At 38.9% G+C, this 14,035-nt stretch overlaps 2 protein-coding genes across 3 annotated transcripts in view; one reads left to right on the top strand and one right to left on the bottom strand.

Annotated features, from left to right (window-relative positions):
• Positions 1–255: 255 nt before the first annotated feature.
• Positions 256–1,911, bottom strand: LOC100471787. Its single transcript, XM_034667592.1, is given in 4 exon segments — positions 256–613; positions 615–656; positions 658–861; positions 1,532–1,911. Coding segments are annotated over 4 exon segments (984 nt in total).
• TMEM135 (transmembrane protein 135) overlaps positions 1,687–14,035 on the top strand; it is a 248,001-nt gene continuing 235,652 nt past the window's right edge. Inside the window, exon 1 of one of the 2 annotated variants that reach the window (XM_034666176.1) lies at positions 1,687–2,050. In XM_034666176.1, coding sequence (XP_034522067.1) covers positions 1,910–2,050 — 141 coding nt within the window. In that variant the 5' untranslated portion in view covers positions 1,687–1,909. The remainder of the gene's footprint in view (positions 2,051–14,035) is intronic. The other variant, XM_034666175.1, reaches the window with a different exon arrangement.

The following is a 14,035-nucleotide window of genomic DNA, read 5'->3' as shown; positions in this document are numbered from 1 at the left end:
GAGGCATATAGCTAGTTTTTTTGGCTAAAATATGATGGGAAGGCAGTCCTTGGGTTCTACGTAAAAGTAACAGTTTGAAACAGCCTAATAGCAATCACTGATAGGCTGCTTAAATGAATGATACTTTCTTCATTCATTGGTTTCGAAGGGCCCACTGAGAAGGGGAAGAAACAGAACAAAACCTAACACTATTCCTCTTGACTGACCTGGAGACATAGAAGTTCCCGAACATCCAGATGGCATTTCACTGTCATTTTATAAGGGTTTTCCTTCAAGTGAGACTAATGTGTTGCCTCTCAGTTTCTCTCCAAGTGAGGAATAGTCCTTAATATTGTCCATACCATCTACTTGCCACTTATGTTTAATACCTGTGAATTTCTTTTTAATGGCATCTTTAGAGCTAGCATAAATCATCTCCCTTTGCGAAGGTGCACTTTCAGGACCCCAGAATTTAAATACCAGGTCTTCTTTCCCAGCTCTTGTTGTGAATGTGGTATCGTATGAAGCAAATTGGCAATCATTCAGAGATAGCAACTTCACAAAAGATGTGTGGGGGTCTTTTACAGTATCGTTAGTGTCATCCACCAAGTTCTGCTTTGCTTTCTCTACAATTCTTTCTTTTGTCTTTGCTTAAACAGAAGAGAACTGCTTTTTTTTTTAAAACTCTCCTCCTGTGTAGAAGATTGCCTTACTTTCTTATCATGAATAACTTCTTTGACATCATTTATTAGTAACGCCAGAAACCACAATGCGAGCGGCTGCAGTAGCAGGGAGGCTCCGTGGGAGTGGGAGGAGGAGAAGGCGCGGGCCAAAACCTTGACTCTCCTGCTCACATCCGAATCTACAGAATTTAGAACAGTGCTTGGAAAAATGGTATGTGCTCAGTAAAACTTTGTGGAATGAATGAAGGCTAGATTAGAACGGGATTCCTCTAAAGGTAGTAAGCTCCTGCTTTAAGAAACTATAGAATTTAGAATTCCAAAGACACTGGATTATTATAGGTGAGGAAACTGACATTTAGAGGGGTTAAATGATTCTTAGGTCACACAGGTCCGTTGTTATGCCAACTGATGGTCCAACTGTCAATCAGGCGTGAGTTCTAAGACCATTGCCCCCTCTACTGTGTGCACCATTTGGCAGATAAACACTTGTCACGGATACCGTAGAATGAACCGCTCAGGGGCCCAGGATTTGGACAGGATGATCCCGTTCACCACACCGGAAGTGTATACACTTGGCTAATAGATTTTTCAAGCTTCTCAGACACCACAGAACTTCAAAAGCTCAGCAGTCGGGAGCAGTGCGGTCGCTACCAGCAGGCAGCCTTAGCCATTTATTCCCGTGCACTCTAGGGAAGGGAAGAGCTGGCAGTTCTGAGGAGGACGGTGGTCCAGACTCTCTTCTGGCCATGGTCTTCCTCCCCCAGCTCCCAACGAAGATATTTCATCCCCTTCTTCCACTGCCCTCTGTTCTATTGGGCAGGACTTCGCGAGGACAGAGACTGGAGTACAATGTGACCCAATTCACCTACCATTGCGTACCCGCTGCAGGGTTCGCGCTCCAGCTAGGGGCTGACACGCGAGGTGGGGAGACAGGCGCGTCCCCGAGCCACGATCTCACCCCTTCCGCTCCCCCTGCGGCTCCGGGCTCCGGGCGCGCGCACGCTCCGCTTCTCCCCGCCTCCTCGGTGCGCGCCCCGCCCCCTCGAGCTGCGATACGCCGAGGGCTCAACATCCGAGGACTTTGGCCCAGAGTAACCCTGTTCGCGTGACCTTTCCCCTCCATTCTGCACCTTGAGCGGCGGGCCCGGCGCGTCGGCTGCGGTTGGGCGCTTGTTCCGCTCCCTGGGGCCCCGCTCCTTCCGGAGCTTCGGCACACCCCCTCGCTGCCCCTCCGCGCAGCTCCCGTCATGGCGGCTCTCAGCAAGTCCATCCCTCATAACTGCTACGAGATCGGCCACACTTGGCACCCTTCCTGCGGGGTCTCTTTCGTGCAGATCACCAGGGGCGCCCTGGAGGAGTCCCTGAAGATCTACGCTCCCCTGTACTTGGTGAGATCCGTCAGCTCCTCTCTCAGGGCGAGTTTAGTGTGTAGGATGGGCCAGGGAGTGCAGTCGTGCTTCCGAGCGGCCTGGGCGACTCGACTCGTTCTGTGTTGGGTTCTCTTTTGGAGGGACCAGAGGGTTTTGGGGGTGGTGTGTGGGTGGGATGGTGGAGGTCGAAAGGGGCGGATATCTCACATGCTACATTGGGCGGGAGAAGGGGGAGGGGAATTTGAGGTTGAGCTGTCATCCGAATGCCTGTGGATGTGAAGGGGTTTGCTCCCAACTTCAAGATTAAGTTAGGACACTTAAAATTTTGAATTAAGGGAACTGAGGTACTTTCCCTCTCTCTTGTCTTCTGATGGAGAGGAGTTTGTAGGTCAGCGAGGCGATGAGAAATGCCCTGCTGTCCTTCCTCATCCTAAGTCCCTCTGTACTCCCCCTCCATTTTTTTTTTTTTTTTTTTTAAGGGCATATTTGACAGCGAAGCCCTGTGGGTTCAGATCTTGTCTTAGTTTGGGATGATAGTATTGTGGCTTGAGGGTTTTGCAAGTGTTTTTGCAGGTGCACAGAGTAGACTACTGGTTGAGATTTTGGGTGCTGATTTCAAGGATGATTCTAGACTCAAGTCAGTGAAGGTGATTGAAAGATCTGACTTTAGGTCACCTAAGCAATTTAAGTTTGGAGTGTTAAGTAGAGAATATTTGTAAATACGTGTCTGTATCGCTGAGAACTGTTAAAAGAAATTCGTTCTTTCTTTTTTTTTTTTTTAAGTGGGCTCCATGCTAAAGGTGGAGCTTGAACTCACGACCCTGAGCTCGAGGGTCCCATGCTCTACTAAGCCAGCCAGGTGCCCCAAAAGAAGTTTGTTCTTAAATGTTCTCACCAGCATTTTTTTTTTCAATAACCTTGTCCTTGATATTAAAGATTTATTACTTTGACCATCGAAGTTTATCCTTTCATTTTCTTGCCCTAAGTGTGTGCCCTAAGAAGGCAGATATCGTATATTTTGTATGTTTCCTAAGGGTTTCATTGAATATTCAATGGATGGTCGGTTCTTGCCTCTCATTGAGTAGTAATTTGGATTTATAGCCTAATATGCCAGAAAGTGTGTCATGGCCATATCTGTGGTACTTCTTGAAAAGTCTGATTGTTTATTACAGAGATAAAGAAGATGGCAACTGTCTCTGAGCTTGCAGAAATCAGTTTCATTTTTATTGTATAGACCCATGCTTTTCAAACGTTTTAGTATGGGATCATGTGAAAATGAGTTTCTGATTCAGTAGGTCTGGGTGGGGCCTAGGACTCTGCATTTCTAACAAACTCTCAGACTTTATTGGTGCTGTTGGATCAAGAGTCACAATTTGAATAAGAAGGATCTAAAATAGAAGCTAATAATAAAATCGTTTTTGGAGCTGGACATTTCTCCCTTGATTTTCTTTGGCAAAGATCCATGTTTATCTGATTTTTCCACATGAATTGTGGCCAGCCTATAGCTCAGTATTTTTTTAAACAGAACATTTACAAACAATATTGAGCTCTTCATATATTCAGTAATACAAAAAGATCGTTCCTGCTCTTAGGGGATTATGATGTAGGTGGGGAGAAAGTTTATGCTAATTTCTCCCTCTGAAAATCCATTCTACTCTTATTGTGTCTCATTCATTCATTTAACAACTGTTTGTTGAGTACCTGATTTTTGTCATATCTACAGCCTAGACAATTTATTGGTTATGTTCCATGATAAAGAAGTTCAAGGGAGCAATAGGAACAGGGGTTCTTCTTTTACAACAGGTAGGGTGGAGCTAGGGGTCAGGAAAAGTTTGCGATTCACTGTTATATCTCCAACTAAATACTTGAGGATAAATTTTTATCTTATTTGGCTTTGTGCCCCTTATAGCTATGTATTTTAGACTTTGGGTTGTGAAATAAAATTAGTGGCAGGGGGCGAGGGGGAGGGATGACTGGGTGGCCCAGTCAGTTAAGTGTCTGACACTTGGTTTTGGCTCAGGTCATGATCTCAGGGTTGTGAGATCGAGCCCGTATTCGGCTCTGCGCTCAGCACAGAGTTGGCTTGAGTTTCTCTCTCCCTCTGCTCCCCCACCCCCTGCTCATGCTCTCTTTCTCTCAAATGAATAAACCTTTAAAAAAAATAAAATTAATGGGAACTGACCAAGGTTTTATCATTACTTTATTTATTTGTTTTTTTTTCCTTTAAGAGAGAGAGTCCTCAAGAGAGCGTGGAGGGCAGAGGGAGAGGGAGAGAGAGAATCTTAAGCAGGCACTGCGCCGAGCATGGGCTGATCCCACGACCCTGAGATGAAGACCTGAGCCAAGATCGAAAGTCAGATGCTTAAATGACTGAGCCACCCAGGCGTCCTCACAGTGTTTTATTTTAAGTGAAATAGAAGAGAATAGAAAAAATGAGAGTCCTTTGCCCGTACTAAGGATAAGCATCATTTCATGACAGTTTTGTTTCAGTTATTTTTGTATGTGTGGCTGGGCTACTTAGAGCAAATAGAAACACTGCTCTTTGTCAGTGTTGGATAGTTGTTGATTAAATGTGTAACCTCCAGTTGCAAGAAAAAAGGTGGTATGGGAAGAAGTGGGCTTTAAAAGGGATCAGGGACATCTGAATTTGAATCTCAGCTCCATTAGTTACTAGCTGTTTGTCCATGTTACTTTGTCCGTCTCTGAGAATTAAGTGAAACAATGCATTGAAGATGTATCACATATTTTCTGGGTTCAAAGTAGGTCTTGAAGAATTAGGCATTTTTTCTTCCCTCTTACCCCAGTGACACTTAAGTTAGATGTAAAGTTCATTGAGGATGGTTCGGCAAGGCTGTAGCATTTGAGTTGGGCCATGAAGATAAGGAAGGACAGATAATGATTCTTGTAAGGAGACATTTGTAGAATACTTATTCGTAATGGGGAGGAGGGAGAATAATGTGAATTGAGGCAGAAATCTAAGTGATTTTGTAAGAGAAGCAGTATGTATATTGGTTGGCTAAAATAGAAGTTTTGTGTACAGGAGTTATGAGTTATAACAACTCCTATTTGTTGAATACTTATGTAACTTAGACCTTTACATATTTTATCTTGTTTAATCCTTACACAACTCTGTCTTATCCGTATTTCATAGGTGAGAAAGCTGAAGGCTAGAGAGATTAAGTGACTTCCAAGATTCAGAGCTAGTAAGGGAGAGACAGGATTCAGTTCTAGGTTTTTTTTTTGTTTTTTTTTTTTTTTGACTCAGAGTCATACTGGAGGTCAGGCTAAAGGAGCCATAGAGATTTTTTTGAGCAACAGGGTTACAAGTACAAAATGGTGCTTTGATGAATTTGGTAGCACTGGGTGGACTGGATTGGAAAAGACTATTTAGGAGTTGATGCAGGAGATTCACTAAGGGGCAGAAAGAATCAGTTCCCATGGAATCCCTCTCTGCAACTTACTTGCAATGCAATTTTAGGAAAATTACCTCACCTCTTTGAGCCTTAGTCTCCTTGCTTTGCAGAAATTAATTATACTCATCTCTTGGGGCTGTTTTGAGGATTTAGGTGGCATAATACTGTGTAGCAGCTATCACATAGCAGGGCCCTAATAAAGCGTTGCTGTTATTAAAACTACATATGTTCTGTGTCCTGTTACGATGGTGGTTTGGATTCGAATTAGTACAGTACTTCGTTAAGTGCTTAATAAGTGTCTGAATGAGTGCAAATGTGAATGAATGAACTCATGAATAGTTCAGGAGTAAGGAGGTTTTCGGCAGTGCAAGAGAATGGAAGGGCAGCTTTAGAGTCATTTTACACGAGAGGCATTTCATAGGATAGGTATTTCATAGGAAGAATGAATAGGACTTAGAGACTGAGTATTGGGATAGTGTGAGGACTTGTTTCTGCTTCTAGGACTTTAAATCTGATTGATGCTGTTGCCATCATTGATAGAAAAGGAGAAATTTTGAAGGGAAGCTGGTTTTGGGGAAATTTTAATCAAGAGTGTTTTCTGGAACCTATAAACTGGGTTTAGTCTCTCTGCTTTTCTTTGTAATATTGCCATATGTGTTGTGCTAAATTGATTCCGTTTATTCCTTTCAGATTTACTGCTCTCTCGCTTCTTTTCTCTCTTGGTATCTACAGTTCTTAGTCAGTATTCACCTTCTAATGCTTAAACCATGTTGAAATGTATGTGGAGTATTCTTTTTAATAGTGAATCTTTGTGTTTTTATAGTTTTTAAAAAACATCAATCCTCATCATTAATTCACTTCATGTATTTTTTTTAAAGAATCCTACATGTACTGTAACATATGCTAGCAATTTATGCATGTACCAAAAATGTATTTCAAGAAGTTATATTTCATTTCTTGAATGTTTGTTATTACCATTTGCTATTACCACACACCTCACAACAAGTGGTACCCCTTTCCATACACACACACACACACACACACACACAGGAGACAGTTGTTAAACTGTTTAAACCCTAGGCTGTCACTAAAATTAAAGAAAGCTAGTGCCCTCCGTAATTTAGAATACAAATTTAGAATACACACTTGCCCATTTAGGGGGATGGATTCTGTGTTGTTCAGGTTCTTAGGTCCCTTCTTTAAAAAGGGAGACTTGCTTACTTAACTCACTCAGGTGGTTCTAAGACCTTTCTTAATTATGCTTTTCCTTGGTGACTTTCTTTAGGACCTCCAGATTAGGGTACTGGCATTTACAGGTAGCTGACTGCAAAATAGAACCTTTTGCACTTTTGGGAAGGAATGATGTAAAAACCTGCCTTTTCTTGTTTATACCCCTCTTCAGAGTACAAAAATATTTATAGAATATTGATTCCCTTTGAGCCATATAATCTAACCGAGTCTCAGTTCATCACCTCTAAACTGAATAAACACTTAAGCAAGAGTTGGAATTCCTAGAAATAAAAAAAATAATTTATGGGCAGGCTCTAGTTGGTTGCAAAAGGCTTGGAAACCACTGATGGGAGAAATCCGTTCATTAAGGTGGACTAAGGTTTTTTTTTTTTTTAATTTTAATGTTTTCACAGAGTTTTATTTTATAGAAATGGTAATTCTAGAAAATTTCCATAGCTTGACTACACTTGCAGGAAGCTGTTCAGATTTTTGTATTTTAGTGTGGCTTTAGGAAAAAACATACACTAATGGAGGGGGTACTGAAATTTGATTTTGTATTTTAGTGTGTATTTTGTATTTAGTGTGGCTTAGGATCCTGGACTCTGGATCAAATTGCCCATGTTAGAATTGTAGCTCACTCCTTACTAGTCGGGTAACCTCAGACAAATTACCCAACCACTCTAAGCCTCAATTTCTGTGTCTGCCGTATTGGAGAAATGGTAAATTTTCCCTTGGGAGATCTTTGTGAAGATTAAATGAGGCATAACATGTAAAGTGCTTCTGGCACATAGTGTAGATGGAGCTTGTAAGGGCAGTTGTTGAGCAGGCTTTCTAGAGCAAAGGAAATCAGCAATGAGATTTTTCAAAGTTCTTTTTTTTTTTTTTTTTTTAGATTTTATTTATTTATTTGTCAGAGAGAGCGAGAGCAAGAGCACAAGCAGGGGAAACAACAGGCAAGGGGAAAAGCAGACTCCCTGCTGAGCAGGGAGCCCGATTGATGCAGGGTTTGGATCTCAGGGCTCTGGGATCATGACCTGAGCCGAAGGCAGATGCTTAACCGACTGAGCCACCCAGGAGTTCCCTGAGACTTTTCGAAGTTCTTGGTAATAGGCCCTTTGTTTCCGTTTTTACTTAAAAAAAGAGAAAAAGAGACTGAAGTCGTGGTGGAATACAAACCACTGAGAGTAGCTGTTCAGATTTTTTGACCTTCAGAGATCATGGAATTTGTAAACATATAGACTAATCCCTCTAAGTTTTGTCTGAAGCCTAGTTTAGGGGGCAGAGGTAAGGGACTCCCTTTACCTGTCTATTCAATAAATAAATGATTTTTTTTTACATAATTTGTTATTATACCTTTGGAGATATAACAGTCATTTGGTCTTTTTTAAAAATAAGCACTTACATTACGCATTTTCCTATTTTCAACATGACATTTTGATTCGTTGAACTTGTTTCTAAAATGTGACTTCTCGTTGACTGGTCTCTGTGGAGTACAAAGTGCACTTTTAGCACAGCATTTTCAGTTGAAAGTTGAAGAGTTACTAAACACTCCTTAACTTACCCTTTCTTGTAGCAACTGTCTCTGTGTAGCTGGCCATTTCTGCTTTACTATTGTTTGCCTCTTCAGTTATACATCAGGGATAAAAATTAATAAATATTGGAATATAGGATCTAAGTAATTATGATCCATTACTGTGCATGTTTCGGAGTCAGTAGATTCTTATTAAAACAGATATTTGGTTGACTTAAAAAAAACTTAAACAGCCTTCAAACCCTTAATGTGCATATTTCAATGTCAGCATTATTTACTTTTGTATCTTCCCCAGAAAATTCTCTTTACATCAAAAGGAGTGGTCCTCTATCTAGGAAAGTTTATCCTCTTCAATGAAATAATGTATTTTGGTAGAGAGAGAAACCCACCTGGAGAAGTGAGAGAGCCAGATCCATACTGGTAATCCCTGTGGTGACAGATTTTTCATCAGATTGCCTTCATATCCAACTCTAGTTGATTCAATGTGATGCAGATTATTTTTGAGTAACCAGACCTCTTATTTAGTAATTAGAAAATTGTATTTGTCTTGGGGCGCCTGGGTGGCACAGCGGTTAAGCGTCTGCCTTCGGCTCAGGGCGTGATCCTGGCGTTGTGGGATCGAGCCCCACATCAGGCTCCTCTGCTATGAGCCTGCTTCTTCCTCTCCCACTCCCCCTGCTTGTGTTCTCTCTCTCGCTGGCTGTCTCTATCTCTGTTGAATAAATAAATAAAATCTTAAAAAAAAAAAAGAGAAAATTGTATTTGTCTTGAACTTTGGACACTAAAACATTTTTTAAATACTTACTGATAAATATTGAGGAAAAAACATACACTAATGGAGGGGATACTGAAATTTGATGATTAGGTTTTGTAATGTCTGAGCCTAAACTATTAGTATTTGGAATATTTGTCCCCTGTTTGTTCACCAGCTATTTACTGCATCTGCTGTTTGCAGGGTGCTGTTATAGCAGATGTGTTCCATGTGGTGTGGTGAAGAATAAAATAAATGAATGGGACATATTTCTTACATTGAGTTATATTCCAGGAGGGGAGGTTAGGTGTGTAGTATACTGTAATATAAATTCATTGAGATAAATACTGGAATGTATGGAGAAAATGATTTGAGAGATCAGAGGCAGAAAACATTTGAATGGAAGAAATTTAATGGGAAAGGTGGCATTTTAGTGGCGTTGAAGGAAAGGTAGGATTTGGAAAGGTAGAAATAGATGACGGATGAGGGAAAAGAATGGCTTAAACCAAGACATTCAGATAGAATAGGATATGGTATGCTTTGAGGAATGGCAGATGGAATCTGGATTTTATTTGATTTGATGTAGGGATCACTAAAGGTTGCTAACAGGGTGTAGTATGCTTGCGGTTGTTTTGGAAAACTTAATCTGGCAGTGGTATATAGAATTGTTTGTCTAGAATTAGTGATTCACTTGTTAAGGGGGAAAGAATCAAATGACACTATACAGTTTTAAACCTTGTTTATTGGGATGTGTAGAAGGTAGTGCTTTGGAGAAAGTATTTTCATTGTGATATGCTGGATTGCGTTGGGGGCATATTGAGTTTTAGCTGCTAGTGCAACGTATGAGTGGAGAATGACCAGGAAGCATTGAGAAATGTAGAGTTGCTATTCTAGAGAGAAGATGGAGCTAGAGATTTCAGTTAAGATGTCATAAGAATAGAGATGAGAGTTGAAATTATGGTAGATCAACAAGGAAGAGAGGTCCTTAGGTCAACAAGGGAGAGAGTTTAGAAAGAGAAAACCATCTGAGGAATGCTTGTTTTTGGAGTAGAGGAAAAAAATGAAAGAAGCAGTCACATGTATAGGAGGTTGAAAAGAGAATGTTGCAGAGAAATCTTGAGTAGGGAGTTTTGGGAGGTATTGAGAGGTGCGAAGAGCATGGGCTTGAATGTCTGTGCTGCCGCTTACTAGCTTTGTGACCTTGAACAAGGTTCTTAATATATTCGAAATTCAGTATTCTCATCCAAAAATGGGAGTAAAATACCTATTCCATATTAGTAAAAAAATATAAATCAGTACTTGTTATTCTTTTGGACAGAACTCTTCAGTGGTTTTCCATCTCAGTTAATGTGCAAGCGTGTAGAATCTTAAGTGATCTGGCTGTTGCTTGTTTGATTACATATCATACCATTTTCCCTTTTTGTTTATTCACATCCACCCAGATACAATTACATGATTTATTTTATATTTTTGAATCTAAGTTTTGTTATATAGAATTGAGAGCTCTTGATTTCTGAGGAATATCTTAAAATTGGGACAATAGATTGTCAAAAAATGAACATTTCTAAGGAGTGAACTAATACAAGCTGACTTCCTCTTTTTATGAGTTTTGACTTTGAGGGAAAACTATCTTACCTCCTATTTGTGCATAAGCAATATACATATAAGTAATTGCTTTTATTGATTATGACAACAACCTGGATTGAAAGGCAGAGGCACAAACATATCCCATAAAAATGGGATAAAAAATGTGGTAGGACTTTGATAATAGATTTATAATTTATAATCTGTTCATCAAATATTAATTGACTATCTAACAGGTACTGTGGTAGGTAGTAATTAGGGAAGGAGAATTAATTGAAGTGACTGCTTAACAAAGAGCTAAATACAAAGTTTTTGGAGAGTCTTTTCAAAACATGTTGGTACAATTTCTTGCATTACTTGTATGGTATAGTGACGGGAAGTATGTTTATATCCCTGAGGACTGTACTAGCCACATAGTAACGCGTAGTGTTAGTTGATACTTTGATGATTAGGGGTCTTAAAATATTTGATCATAGCATAGTATCATATTAAAGATTTGTTTGAATCTCTGCTGATACGAGGTCAAATTTTAAAACTGTCCTTCTGTTTAATACTCATCTTAGCTTTTTTTCCTACTAATTGATCACCTGTCAAAGAGTGTTGTCATTAGAGATTTTTGTGGGTATATTTTTTCCTTCATGTTTAATATAAGTCTGTTTCATCTTGGGAAACAAGGAGTATAGTTAAAAAGTATTCATTAATCAGGATAGACTGGTGATGGGTAGTAAGGAGGGCACATACTGCATGGTGCACTGGGTGTTATACGCAACTATAATCATCGAGCTTTATATCGGAAGCCGGGGATGTACTGTATGGTGACTAACATAATATAATAAAAAATCATTTAAAACAAAACAAAACAAAACAAGTATTCATTAATGAGCCTGATTTATTGGTGAATCAAATTAGTATTGTCCGTTGATATTACAAACTATATATGATGCTCTCTTTCCTCATAATTATACCTGAGGAGAATTAATAATTGAAGTGAATGAAAGCAGATTTTAAGTAATTCTGCTTTTAGCTGCTCTGGAAAATATTCAGTAAAATGAGTTTATGTGTGGGAAAAAAAGTGTGAAAAGAAGGAAGAATGCTAGATCAAGTTTCATTAGATTTGAGCAGGGTTCTTTTATAAGGATATTACCATTTATTTTGTATAGTCTTTTGACTTATTACATGTGTCAGGTTGCACTGGTTTCTTGATTCTAGCTAGATCTTGGCAGTTTGGATTGTGATTTGTCCAGTTTGGGAGTTGCCTCAAAGGATACCTTTGTATCTATTGGCAGTAAGAAGGTTTGTTCTGGTCATTCGTGATTTCTAAAACTTGCAGAAAGTAGACGTGGGACCTTTTTTGTTTCAGACCTGTGTCTCAGAAATTCTCAAGCACAGGGTACGCTGAGTTAATCAGGATCAGACTGAATTTCAGAGTGTGCTCATTGTTCCATTTGGAGCCTATCCAGTGTTAGTCTAACTGTATTTACCAAGTCTTCTTGCTTTCCTACCTTTGTTTCAAATATTACAGATTGCCTACAATGTGTCAGAAATACAGTGGTGCAGGAACAAGATGTACTTGGACATTACAGTGAAGGGGGAAGATAAATGTAAAAGAAATATACAAAAAATTCTTTCAACTGTGATAAGAAGTAGCTAACTGCTACTAAGAAGTACAGAGTGTTCTAGAGAGTGTTACAAGAGGACTACCCCTTCTAGTATGTCGGTTTTGGAAAGCTTTCCCAATGAAAAGATACAGTGAATATATGTTAAGTATGTATGTATTGGTCTTAACATTTATGGCAGAAATCCCAAATTTTACCATGAGGGAACTGAGAGAAAGAAGAAGCAATTACTTTACGGAGAGTATTTAATGATATTCTTAAATCCAGTGTCCTGGCCAAGGATTTGATTTCTCTCCTTTTGACGTTGGCCCTTATTTAAACTTGAAGCCGAAGGCAATTATAAGGTATCTCAGACTATACAAACACCTTGATTACCAGATTTACTGAGATTGGGCCCCTTTTATAATAAAATCTGTATTTTAAATAAGGTAGTCAGAAGTTTTCACTTACAAATGATTACAGATGTCATTACAAATGTTAAAAAAGCTGTTTTAACCCCTATTTGTCTTCACTCATCTAAAGGTAAATCAAGGATGTTTAAGACAAAATTGTGAGGTCTGGGAAGTTAAGCATCGTTTCAAAGCTTTCTTTTTCTGTGCTCTTCTTTTTTTCTCATGTTTAAATTTGTGGTTAAGTCTTTTCTGGTTCAGATAGATGATCAGGGTTATAGTAAGGGATGTTTTGCCTATCACATAGTTGTGGGGCTAATGATTACGGCTTCAGCATGAGTGAGTTTTAGCAAATATGTGAGTACAAGTACAGTTTAAACTTTTGGAGAATGGCTTTGTCTTCTGTGATTGGGATTTAATATAGGAACAAATGGTAAGGCAGTTTGGTATTTAGCCTGCATAATCCCCTGATATCTGTGATTTCTTCTCTGGCTCAAATTGTCCCTATTTCTCTGGCTTGAGCTTTTTAATTCTGTTTTAGGGAGTCAATTCGGTATACCCAATATTCTTATTGGAGAGACTGGAATATATGTGCATTCTTTCTATTTTTCCTCTGAATAAAGTTCTTTAATGAGAAGCATACTGTTAGAAGTTTTCTTCATTAATTAAGGTATTTCCTATTAGAGCCCATGATATTTGTACTTAAATATGCAGGAGATGACAGGGTATGAAAAATGTTTTGGTTTAAGATTATAGTATTACATGGTAAGTTATATTGGTAAGCGAAAGTAACAGATACGTGTTCTCAAGACTGTCCACGTTACTTGGTTTGGAACATGGGTGTAATGTATGTAGGGCTCAATCTGAGTCTTGTTCTTGATCATATTTTTGCTTAGTATTATATCTAAAGTATATATTCAGTTTTATCTTTAAAGCCAATGTCAACTTCCATATATGTTTGATTGTAGCCCTTTTACTGAGTAAAGATATTGTAAGGCTTAATGGTCATCACTAAAGCTTGATGAGATATTTATTATAGGGAGGCTTTATGATAAGTAGCTAAGGAAAACTTTTAAGATTTGCTTGTATTCTCCAGCATATATTATTAACAAAGTTGTCCTAGTTTTTTTTTTTTAAACTGGTATCTGTAACCTGATGAGGCAGCATGTGTACACATTGGATGTAAATTACAAGATTTGAGTTTTTGTTTTGTTCTGTGATTTATAGCATGACCCTTGGTTTCCTCATCTATAAATAGATGATAATCCTGCCTTAATTACTTCATGAGTTGCTGTGGGAATCATATGAAACAGTTCATATTTAAAAGCTTTGAAAACTCAAAAGATATGTAAATGTTGGTCTGTGAGACTTGTTTTCTTGTCCTTTTGTTTTTGATATTTATTTATTTATTTATTTTTTGATGTCATAAAAATATATTTTTATGCTTTAATACCGCAGTTCTTGAAATATTATTAGCAACTTCACCAGG

Source organism: Ailuropoda melanoleuca, chromosome 8 (assembly GCF_002007445.2).
Source record: "Ailuropoda melanoleuca isolate Jingjing chromosome 8, ASM200744v2, whole genome shotgun sequence".
In the NCBI taxonomy this organism is placed as follows: domain Eukaryota; kingdom Metazoa; phylum Chordata; class Mammalia; order Carnivora; family Ursidae; genus Ailuropoda; species Ailuropoda melanoleuca.
The sequence above is the reverse complement of the archived record's forward strand: the minus strand, read 5'-3'. Positions and strand labels throughout refer to the sequence as shown.